Source organism: Acanthopagrus latus, chromosome 17 (assembly GCF_904848185.1).
Source record: "Acanthopagrus latus isolate v.2019 chromosome 17, fAcaLat1.1, whole genome shotgun sequence".
In the NCBI taxonomy this organism is placed as follows: domain Eukaryota; kingdom Metazoa; phylum Chordata; class Actinopteri; order Spariformes; family Sparidae; genus Acanthopagrus; species Acanthopagrus latus.
Window position 1 is genome coordinate 7,269,595 of NC_051055.1, and position 12,512 is coordinate 7,282,106.

Sequence of the window (12,512 nt, forward strand, 5' to 3'; positions counted from 1 at the left end):
GCCGAGTGTGGCACTGCTGGATCCGCAGCGACAGCCGAGAGCAATGGTGGACAACAATCTCGCTTAGAGTAAAAAACGGTATGACACTGAGTCCCAAGCAGAAACAACAAAATCCTTCTCTCTTGTGATCCCGCTTCTGCTAGTGCTGTCGTATAAAAGAGGCTGAAAAGAAAGACAAGTCCTGCAGAATATTCAGTTCATAAATTAGATTTATTTTGATACAGTATGGAGTTATACTCATTCCAAATTTTATCATTTCATAACTGAAATTAAATGATTTACTGGAAACCATTCTGTCCCTGCACACCATAAGCACCATGATTTTGTATTGTTTCTCATATTTACAATAACATATACTCCTTGTTATTTTTGCTTACAGTACGTTATACTGTACATAAATATGCCATATATCTCCCTCTTTGCATTTGACTCTGCATATGTTTTTCTTCTCCCCATGCACAGGTTTCTTAAACCTGAAGCATAGGCACTGAATTTGTCCTTGTTTCAAAAGAAAATAATAAACCTCTGATGCATGTGTTTGACCCTTTCCCTTCTACTGTTTTGGCAAATGTCCAACAAGCAAGAAAAATGTTCTCATCTAAAATACTTTCATACAAAAAGATGAACAGCTCATTTGACATTGACATTTCAAGAATAGGCAATACATTCATTAGAACATTAACCCATGCACGTTATAGCAAAGATGTTTTTTTTTTTTTTTTCTGGTTGGGCTTAAAGCCTTCTGGGCTCCTTTTTTATTAAGTTCCTTCTCAACCTTACTGACAGTATGAGGGAATTAAAAGTCACAGCGCTGACTCTTTGTTGAACATCATAATGAGTTGGCGTGTGCGCCTGCAGTTACAGTAGAGCTGAAATACAATGAAGGCAGACAAGGTGCTTTGTTGGTCGGATAAACACCCGAGTACGTTTGTGCAACAACACTCGAGTATCGCACCGATGACCTTAAGAGACCCAATGTTAAAAAAAAAACTCTGTATGAAGTAAACTCCTTGTGTTTGACTTGCAGCTGCAAAACTTGTCTTTGGCAAATGTAATTCACTGATAGTCTTACATTTATACATTCTGATGTACAAAAAGAACAATCCATTTAAAGTAGGGTGTAAAATAACTGTTGTGCTACTCCTTGAAGGTGCTATGTGTAGCAATTTAAACCAGTTTGTCATATAAAACTGCTATAAGTTGATAGTATCATCATAAATAGCTCAAAGAACATTACTAGCCATGGTTTATCACCATTGGTGCTATATTATTAGTGCTTGATTTTCTGAAATGTACAACCATATTTCCCATAAACTCTGTCACCAATGATATTGCTTCTTGTCACCATGCGTTATTCTCTTTGCTGAAAAGGACAAACGTGTCTGAAGTCATTTTTCTCTGTGCATTTTTTACCATCTTTCGTCTGCCTTTGCCAGAAACAATCAAGCACAACTCTTATCAAACATGAGCCAGTGCCACACAATAAAAGAATTGGTGTGCGATGCAGATAGAAGCAAATCTTCTTCAAAAGGTTCATGCTTGTTTATGTTAATTACACTTTGATATAATTAACTTTAATACTTACTCAAATTTAATTTGGCAATGGTTTACTGATGTGCCAGTGATACACATAGCACCTTAAATCTACATTCTCCTGGCTGTCATTCACTCATTCACTCATACATGTGTGCGCACACACAGTTGACATCAGCTTTTCAGTGCTGAGCGCAGTTTAACATGCGATAATTCTGCTTATTTCCTGTTAGTTGCTGTAGCGAAACTCTTTCATGCAGTTATCTGAGGCACGTGATCGTGACAGAGATATATGATAAACTGAGCTCAGGTTCAAACCTTGTTTCTCCTGAACTCTTTTTAAAGGGTCGGGGTTTTAAAACAGGAAACATGAATGAAAAATTGGGCGGGCTATGTCAAAGCAGAAAATAACAACTTAAATATCTAATGTTTTTATCTAAGATATTCAGAAGTCCCTATTTTAACAGAGAATTTGTGTGCAAAAGACACATTAGTCTTTCCTCTCATGTCAAACAGGTGAATGCACAGTAAAGTCTTTACCTTTTCTTCCCTCTGCCTACTCACAGATGCAGTAAGAGGAGTATTACAGGGATGTACCAAAAACAATACAAAGCAAAACAGAGATCTAAGGAGAAAATACTTCTAGAATGATAGTCACATTACAGCATTTCCTCGTAGAAGAGCAGGTATGCCTGAGAGTTGAGTACCCTTGACTCTGGTACCGTCTGAACGGTTGTATCACTGATGTATACCCACTGGCCCTGGGAGCTGCTGCTTGCATCCCTCGCACCTGAAACACGCACAAGGTGTTAATATCACAGAGATAGCACAGAGATTCAATTGTGATATAAGTAACTACCTGGTGTTAAATTTGTCATTTAGAAGAAAAGGAAGGCATTCATCCATTGGTGGTGTAGGTTAACAGTTGTTAAAACATCTGGGTAACACTTTATAATAATCATGAGTAATAAATGGTACATTAGGAGTTAATCAAACTTTATTTAACAGTAATTTCCCAATCAACAAACAATGAAATGCCTTAAATATAATAAACCATTTATCAAACCATTTGTTAAGGTTCATGAAGGCCATTCAACTACTGTTTATAGATGAACTGCACTGTATTTATTTTCCAATGCATTATAAACATCAGTTACAACTTGATAATAAACAATTGGTTAATAAATGGTTTATAGAGCATTTCATTGTTTGTTAGAAGTGAATACATTACAAACTAGAAATGTATCATTTGTTTATGATGGTTACCATAAAGTGTTACCAAAATCTGTTATGTTGCATACAAGTGCTGGGACACTGCTAACAAGCAGCAGGGTCTTGTTTCTAATAAATAAAGTGGATAAGATTCATCGCATAGAGTTGTGTACTTGGTGATTAATCACGATGGAAGTGGAATACTATGCATCAATGGGGAGACAGAGCATAATTGAGGGACTGCCGCTTATGCAGATCATTGATTGTCTTGCCTCAGCTGGAAAATGTTGTGTCGTTGCTCCCATGCTTTGTAATGTGGGTAGACATTAGGCTAACATTACTAATGCAGGAGGCATGTCGGAGGGATGCAGAGATCGTCTGAGAGTGGTGACAAAAAAACTAGTATTTATTTTTTTTAAAAAGGACATCTCAGGGCACACTTTATTAACTTACTGGGAAGCATGAACTGGACAAGACCCACGCTGGGCATGACTTCGTCCTCATAACAGTTATTAATTACGTTTTCAGCCATTTTCAGCCAAAGCTAAAGGCGACCTCCATAAATAACAACTGTTACAGCAAGCCCAGCTAATCAGCCAAGATCTGAGGAGGCACTGTCTACTTTGCTGCCCAACTCTAAGAGAGGTGTTTGCAGCAGAGTCAATAGATGCCTTATCATCTTAAAACTTAAAACAACAAAACAAAACTTGAAACACTTGAATTGTTGACAGCTGAATTGTAATCGAATCGTGAAGCCAGGGGAGATTTGCACATCTAGTACTAGCTGATACCAATTTCACCATTTCAGGCAGTTTTGGAGGAATTTTAAATATCGCTGTCAAATCAACCATTTTGTGAACAAGCACAATGGCGAGGATAAAATAACGCTACACTAGTGGGAAACAATGGTGTAACCTTCAGTGCGGTGATGATGTGGATGTTCCAACAGATAGATGTTGTATACCAAACAGCCAGTAGACGGTCTAACAACATGTTTGATCCTTATGTCATTACCAACCAAATCGATCCAGTAACAATATGTCAAGTCGTAAGCTTGCTAGCAGCAAGGACAAGTTTTTCAACTTCCTTTCAGCTCTACTGTGTGCTGTGAAATCTGGACAATCTCCTTGAGCAGAACAGAAAAAGAAAAGGCAAAAACAACATGGATCTATTCAACACAGAAGACCTGTGTTAACTCTGTAGAGGACACATTCAATGTAACACAAGTGAGGCCTTTACTGCTAAACACTGGCTGCTTTCATGAGTAAACACACAGAGAAAAAAAAGACAGGAGGTCTTAAAAGAGCCAAACCCTGACCTGACAGATTCTTGTGATGCTGTTCTGCCTTCTTCTGTGGAGCGCGCACTTTTACATACGCAGTGTAGTGGCCTCCCCGCATGGAGCCACTATGCTCAACAATCCCATACAGGCTGTAGAGGACACGCTCACCGGCTGCCAGGTTCTAGCAAACAATGAGAGAGTGGATTAACAAAAAGGGAAACGCATGCATAAAGGGATGATTACAGAGGTAAAGGTCTCTAGGGAACAGTAACAACCAAGGACATTCAATACAAACTCAATCTACTTAAACTAATCTCATCAATGTCAAACTTCTGATAAAGGATTTTTTAAAACACATTTTTTCTGTGACAACACTTGAGATTTCTGTTATTCCTTTTTTAGTAGTTAAGTACACTGAATATTTTTTGACCTTGCATTAGTGGTTTAATACCTTGCAGGATGCTGAACAGAATGGAGCCAGATCCAAGATCAGGGGGAAGTCAACATGTCTGTTCACTTTTCGTAAGTTCATCCCTGCCTTAAAATACAAAAACAGAACTGTTATACATTTATGTCACTGTTGAGGATATGTAAAAAACAAATACTACTTTGACTATCTGCATGATAAAATGAAGGACAAGAACAGGCAGTATGTGCTCACCTGATGGAAGCGTTTAAGATGCAATGTGATGACAGGAGGCAGAGAGGATATCAGCATTTGCTTCCTAGCACTGGTATAAATCTTCTCCAACTTCTTATCTATGCCAACAACAAAAAACACCAACATCAGCATCAGATTTAACTGTTGTATTAATGAACATTAATTAATTAATATTAATTAACTGAACATTAATTCTTTCTATTCAAAGGAGCATGACATGAAAAAACTGGTATCAGTGATTAAAACAACATAAAACATGGCCCAACATAAATCACTTGAAGCTCAATATCAGCAAAACTAATTCATTTATGTTTGTCTACTGCTGCATGTCTATTAGGGTGTATAATGTTCATTAAGGAAACCAAAAGCTGTCAAATGCCTGTATGTTTTCGCATCCATGGACATGATGTTGTACACTGACAAGTGTACGTACATTAAGGACAACCCAAAACATAAGGCCTCCAGCCATTCCTATTGCTAGCATGGAAGGATAAAACATAGATGCAGATTGTCAACCTTCATTTTGTGAAGCAACACACATTGCTATCGAGGACCTCAACAGAGTCAGGTGTCTCATTCAACAAATGAGATGCAGAAATATAATGATTTAGAACACTTTCAGCACATAGCACAAAGACACACAAAGAGGTGAATTATGCTGCTGATTGAAATATTTCTGTGAATATTTTCATAATTTTTTCTGGATCAAAAACTGGTCGTTAATGGAATCTATTAGAGCTGAAAAGAATTTGAGCTGGCAATGTCCCTATTAAGGAGGAAATTACAAAAGTTTTTTATGGACAACAATCAGTCAACTCTACACGGGATGAGAGTGATACATTAAAAAGATGAGTGTGATACATTTTTAGTAGGGGAGGCAGAGAATGTGATAGTAACCAATTTAAAAAAAAAAAGAGTCAACAGGAAACCTGCCTTCATATTCATACAACTAAATGTTTTACTCTGACGTTTTCTTTTGGCTTTGGATATTAGCCAGACTGCTAGGGCATGTTGCTAACACTGTGTTTGCAACATGTAATACGACAGGGAAAAGCTAGGAGGGAAGGAAATCAAAAACAATGTTTGTATGCATTCTGCATATTAGCTAGTTAACATAGATACTAGAAATGATATGTGACACAATACTTTACAAGTAACCCCTGAATGCACCATGTAGATGACAGAGCAGGCAGCTGTTAACTGCAGGACATGGATCAACAGTCCAACAAATTGTAAAAGACAAAAACAAATATTTTTCTTACAGTGCTAAGAGTTTTATGTCATGCCAATGTAAGTCAGGTTAAAAGCAAAAGTTAAAGAGATGAAGTTCTGACATAGCGGTGACAGGTTGGTGGGGGTTCGAGGTTTGTATTTCCAAAAGCTGGGATTGAGACCGTGGATGTTTGTATCATGGCTTAGGTCTTGGTTTTAAATCGTTAAATCCATAACTTGAAGGGTTTCTTATGGACTGCCTCTTCTGTAATGATCAGGTGTACGTGAAACTGCTCCACATCAGTTATTGGCATATAGGTAACCTGCATACTGCTTGCTCATCTTTGAGGCTTACCGGATGAGCTGCTCTTGCGCAGCTGCTTCTGTCTGCGCTCTGTGCAGCACTCACACAGCAGCTTGTTGTTGCCCATTAGCAGTTCCACAGAGGTGAACTGGTGGAGGCAGGACTGGATGGAGCACTCCTTGGAGCTGGGTGTGTAGCTGTGAGACAGTGCCTGGAAGGCCCCCTGGTGGTGTTGATGGTGGAGGTTATCTCGTGACTGCATTTCTCCCTGCTCCTCTTGAGAACAATGTGTAGAAGACGAGAAGTCCCCAGAGGTGAAGCCAAGGTTAACTTTAGACACTGCAGTAACTAACTGCTCTACAGCGCCACCTTGCCTCGCTGAGGATGATGACAAAGGGGAGGAGGCAGAAATGGGCGTAGGAGATGGAGTGAGGGTGGAGGACGATGATGGTGTGGATGTGTGCCCGTGGCTATGGTTGGAGTGTGTGCGTGGAGCCCACTCGCTCTCTGAGGCCTCACTGTCAGCGTCATTACTGCTGTCTTGAGCGCCTGAGTCTCTTTCACTGCCATCTGATAGGCTGCCAGCAGTGGCCATTTTGCAAACTGAGACACCACGGGCTGATCCACCAGCTACGCCCTCATCCTCTGCCCGCTCCGCACTGCAGCCTGCTCCCTTCTCCTCTACAGAGCTTGAAGACCTCCTGCTCTGCTGCTTCTGGAGGAACGTAGAACAAATACATTGGAACTTTGCAGAGAGATTTTCTAACCTGCCTACATAAGGGCTGGAACTCAAATATGAATAAAAGCATTCACACTGCAATTAAAGGTGTGCAAAAGATTCCAACCTTTTATGTATGACATTTTCATTAGAGACTAGAAAAGGATTCTATAATTTCTGTGCATTCATCATTTTAAATCAGCAAATGTGGTTCAGAGAGACTTTTCTAAGCTACAAAACCAACAATACTTTTGTAGTCATGGCGAGAGTGAGACAGAGAAACACTGAACATAACTTGATTGAAACCACATGACCTCGTCCATAAACATTCCTGCTTGATTCACACTAGATAGTATTATGTAGCGCTTGCTGAACAATGAAGACAGCAACTCCCATGATCCCAACACTGCTTCACAGCATCATCAAACTATGTCCTTCGTTTTCAATGTATTAATTGAAAGTTCTTGCTATTCATTGAGGGGCTCATCTATCTATGTTAAAAACCTTTATGAATCAAATCTGACAAATATCTTATGATATCTGCACATCTGAAAATACATCCACTCTTAGGTTACCTACCATTACGCCATATTTGACTTACTGTAATTGGTTTGTATTTCTCTTAGTGGCAGGGTTACAAAAATAATTTAACTTTGTGGGATCTAAAGGGCCAGGCTTAGTCTTTTATCAAAATCACACAAAGGAGAAGAAAACATTTAAACTTAAAATGTCTACATTTGGTCAGCTTTGCACATGTGAAAATATGTATTCACCATCACATATTTCATATACAGTATATCCCCACCTGTCCACTAAGCTTCCTGGTATTTCTGTTAACAGAGTGAACTGCAGACAGGACCTGGTCACTGTGAGTCACGTGGGTGTCCAGCTCTCGGCTGCCCTTCCCCAGCCTACTGGGGTTGGATGGTTTTGATATCTGAGCACAACAAATAAAAACATCAGCAATTTTTAAATTCCATAAATACTATGGTGTGATAATTAACTTATTCTCCTGGGAAAAAAAAACCAAACATGTACATGCACTGTAAGAAAGTAATACATCGTCATCTTTTAATATCACCAATTCTTTAATCAACATTTGTAGTATCTCACCCTCTCCTCTATGATTGGTAAAGAGATGTCTATGAAAGCCTCCTTCACTGTGGAGATCTGAAAGAGAAATCACATGAAAGTCTGTTTCAGCATGTACAATATATTCATCAGCTTCCTTAATAGTCATAATCAAAGCCATTTGTTAAGAATAAACGTCTACTTTCAACAAGTCTAAGAAAAGATCTGGGAAGCGGTTGATTCTTTGATTTTTCCTCTCCAGCTCCACACCTGGTACTCTCTTCTTTCAAGGATATTCTTTAGTTTTCACAGTGCCAGCTGCTTTGTTAACAACTCTGAGCTCCCACATTTTATTGTAAAAGCCTGCTGCAAGCCGTTGGTGTTTGAGCTGGTCCTTGAAGTGCTTTTCTGTTTTTTCTTTTCTGAGCTGACTTCTGTTTTATCTTACTTCAGTAAATCATCATCCTTTGGTTGCGGGGTTTTAGGTTAAAAAATGTTCCTTAGACGTGACAGCTAGAAGAGAAAGTGTAACTAAATATTCGTTGGCTTCCCTTCAGGCCTGTGAGTATACAGGCAGTATACCTGATGGAGAATAACAGTGTAGCTGAAAAGTTTCTGACAATTTATTGTACTTCCTTCCTTCAGCAGGAAAATGAAATAAAAGATTGAGAAATGTCCTGAAGGTTTTACAACAAAGTTTACTTTGTTACACAAGTATTCAGTAGTAACTGCTGTCTCAAAATAAGGTTGGGTAAAGAAAGTTTGCACACGTCCACTCCACACTGAGGGTAACTCACTGAGATATGCCACTTACATGCTCACACTCCTCACACATAATTGTGTTGGTCAGCTCGCCCACAAAGATGCGGTCAACAAAGTTCATCCTCACACCTTCCTTCCCATATGCTATTTGGAAAGAAAGACATCCATTATAAATGACTGCATAGGTGAATTATGTCATCAATAAAATTCATTCCATTAAACAATTCTGGTTGCTATTATAGCTCCACTGAAAGCCGAAATCTAATCTTATTGTATCATATTGTATTGTGTTCTATTGCATTAACCAAGACTATTGGATAGAAAAGTGCAGATGCAGAATGACTTTTCTGACATTAAGATGACATTTATTGTCAAGTCAGTCTAAACTGTATTCAGACCAAATCAGGCATTGCCACAATTAGCACAGGATTGTGCAGCGGTGTGGGAGGACAAAACTAGAAGAGGATCACATTGTTTGGTCTGCCTCCGCCTCTGCCTTCTTTCCCTGCTTTTCAGAGAGGCTTTCATCATCTGTAACAAGTTCGCAGAGCATTTCTCCTCCCTTGCTGCTACAGTCTTACGAGAGCATGATATTGGTTTGGGCACCAAGCAACGTATTACAAACTCAGAGCCATTTCGTTTGTATGTGTGAATTTCATCTGTTTTGCCCATACACTGAATGTGTTGTATGAAGCCGCTCTTCTTATAAAAGAATTGAAGTGGTATGCCAAGTCCCAACTGTGGGGTCACAGTACAGCATGGTATCGGATTGTGTTTCTCGATAAGTTGATTCTGTTTTAACTTTTACCCAGCAACCATTTCTTTCCACACCACAGCTGGCCTGATTTGGTCTAAATGTTAACAGTGAAGCACAGGCTATTAAATCAAGAGACAGAGCCATCAGTGATAACAATATGAATGAACATATGCAGGTAACACTGAAGGTTTATCTAATGAACTATACATTGTTCGGTCTTCCATCACACTACCCTTTCTCTGATTAATAAATAAGCTGTACTTCCATTAACTGCCACAAGATGGGACTACTGATCTTGGCCATCTATCTACTGCAGCCAGCATAGGAACCTTTGACTTGGCGCTTGGTGTCCTCATCTGCTGTCTTCTCTGTGGGATTGTTGAAAGCCTTTAGAATTCCTGCTTTCACCCTCTGGAAAAACACAACATACAACAATTCAGATCTACAGTGATATTCCTAGATGCAAAATAAAATGCGAAATAAATTCTGATTTGTTTTCTTGAATTCTCTCCATTACATCCATTAGTGAAATATTGAATTCTAGCCTACAGCTCAGTTTGACAGGTAAAGCTATTATAAACATCATTATTGTAAAATAATTATTGCGCTTGTCTAAAAACATTAAAATCTCTTAATTATCTGTGCATGTTGGGGTGCGTGTGTACAAGTTCTTGACAGGGTGCTCTTATTGAAGGTGACATGGTCAGTGAGTGTGTTGGTGAGAGCTGTGAAGAGGCACAACCACAGTAAAGCACCAATCAATAGATAATTGGCCATGGTCTATGTCTGTGGTTGAGACCAGTCACCCCCATTGTCCCAGGACCCACGCACTGGACTGGCTATTTAGGTCAAAAAGTCCTGTTAATCCCAGTCTGGCCAGCCTCTATCCCACTCAGTCAGCACAGTCAAACCAGGCTGAGGCTACTAATTAATCACCAGTAACCCCCATCCTCCCTCACCCCCTTCTGAATGTAACAGCGTGCACTGTCCCACACAGGATGGGCTGAGGAAGGGGTGGGTTGGGCGATGCGGGGGGTTGGAGAGGGTTGCTGGTACAAGGGTATAGGGTGGAAACTAAAATGAAGACAAGGCGAAGAAGGACAGTCCATGCCCTGAGAGAGTAATACCTACCATCTCAGCTAATTGGTGATAATTGACTGGGGCCAAATTAGCATATTCAGATCTCTGATACTAATGGCCAATCAACACAAACACTTAGGGCCTCTAAAAGGTTGGTGGCACCCACTGCAAAAATACCAGCATAATTCTCTGAAACACACACACACACATATATGTATAGGAAAAAAAACACACACACAGGACTGTGTGTTGGTATAATTTTATGATATTTATGAGTTACATAAATGTACCTTTTCAAAGTGAAAGGGTTTTTTCAGGCTTACTTGGTTTAAATATTCAGGAAGAAAATGTGTTCTGTGCTTGAAGAAGCTACACTAATAAAACTTCCAAATCCAATTACACCTTGATAGGAAAGTTAGAAACAGAATTAATATTTGCATTCATTTAAAAATGCATTCAATATTGTAGGCTAATATAACACTGTATCTCTGAATATACTTGGCAGGATAAATGAGTTTCTGAGTGAATGAATAGAAAAGGGTGTACCCCCTCCCTCTTACCTCCTTGATTGGATTGGGAGACGGGCTGATGAGTGTGTGTGTGTGTGTGTGTGTTTGTGTGTGTGGTGTGTGTGCGGTGTGTGTGTGTGTGTGTGTGTGTGTGTGTGTGTGTGTAGGAGGGGGCTGTGGGTAACCCTCAAGCACAATGGGACGGCCCTGGAGCTCATTCAGCAGCTGTGGGTTTCCCAAGATCACACAATGATGCCGGTCGTGCCACTTGCAAGTCCCCTAAGTGGCACAACTGTCAGTGTTCACAAGTTTGAATGAGAGCGAGGGAGCCCAGCCCGTGGCCCCCTCTTGGGTCTGGGGCTGACCACTAAACACACCCGCTAACTTCTCCTCCTTGGTCCATGCAGCCACTGGTGGGGCCACGGGGGGCAGCTCAGCCCTGCAAAGGGCTGCTGTGGGGTCTTCTAATTGCCCTGTGAAGGTTTTTTTGGAGGGGAGGGAGGGGGGCTTTCTGTACTTGCCAAAAACATGGCATCATAAGGTTAAAACACAAAAACTGGCCAACAAAACAAAAAGAAGATATCAGGTTATTTGAGAGCACACAGGCAACCACAAACCAACGGCTGCATGTCTTACATTGTGACTACACTTGTCGAGGATGGATTTTAATTTAGTAAGATGTACTTGGCTACGGTATTGAATTACACTGACCAAAAAATTAAATGGGTGTTAAATAATTCTGTTATTACCATCAAATTAAAGATTAATTAAAAATATCGGCACTGATATTGGTGAACCATCCCCATTTTATTTATCTTTCATTATTTGTTCAGTGTAGTCCAGCACAATGTAATTTACAAGAACCCAGATTTTTTTTTTATTCAAAACAAAATACAATTTGCTAAATCAAACAGAAGAAATCTGACTAAGAATCTGAAGCCATGTGCTTGAGATAAATGGCAAGTTAGCATGCGCTTCCAGTAGAGTATGAGGGGCTTGTTAGCATTAGAGTGGCAAAGAATGAGGGCCAGGTAGCGATGTTTTAAACATGTGCATACTGTGTCCTCTTTTTTTTTGCACATTTTCTCCTTTGTGCAGATTTGAAGGCCCTTTCTGCAACAAAAAAGTTAAACTTTGGCAAAATTGCTAGAATATAACGAAAGATCCTCAACAAATACTCTGGACAAAGCATGTGGGTTTAAAGCTATTATAGATTGTCAAATACAGATGTTTTTGTAATAAGCTCACCTTAGTTTCCTCTACTCGTATAGAGTCCATTAGATAGTGCAGAAGCTCCTGGCTGTCTTGTTGTTGATAACCCTTAAAGCGTGGGGCCCTAGGATAAAGAAACACTGTTAAAATTCAACAACAGTAGAAGGACAGAGACTTATGCAAAGGTGAAAGGAAGCAC

General features: G+C 39.8%; 1 protein-coding gene across 4 annotated transcripts in view; it reads right to left on the reverse strand.

Moving 5' to 3' along the window:
- Positions 1–191: 191 nt before the first annotated feature.
- usp45 (ubiquitin specific peptidase 45) overlaps positions 192–12,512 on the reverse strand; it is a 34,809-nt gene continuing 22,488 nt past the window's right edge. For 2 of the 4 annotated variants that reach the window (XM_037073984.1, XM_037073982.1), the window contains exons 9-18: positions 12,350–12,437; positions 9,842–9,923; positions 8,808–8,899; positions 8,036–8,092; positions 7,728–7,859; positions 6,256–6,919; positions 4,689–4,786; positions 4,479–4,565; positions 4,064–4,208; positions 192–2,323 (exon numbers count right to left, since the gene is read on the reverse strand). In XM_037073984.1, the coding sequence (XP_036929879.1) occupies positions 2,193–2,323; positions 4,064–4,208; positions 4,479–4,565; positions 4,689–4,786; positions 6,256–6,919; positions 7,728–7,859; positions 8,036–8,092; positions 8,808–8,899; positions 9,842–9,923; positions 12,350–12,437 (1,576 nt within the window). In that variant the 3' untranslated portion in view covers positions 192–2,192. The other 2 variants (XM_037073983.1, XM_037073985.1) reach the window with 2 other exon arrangements.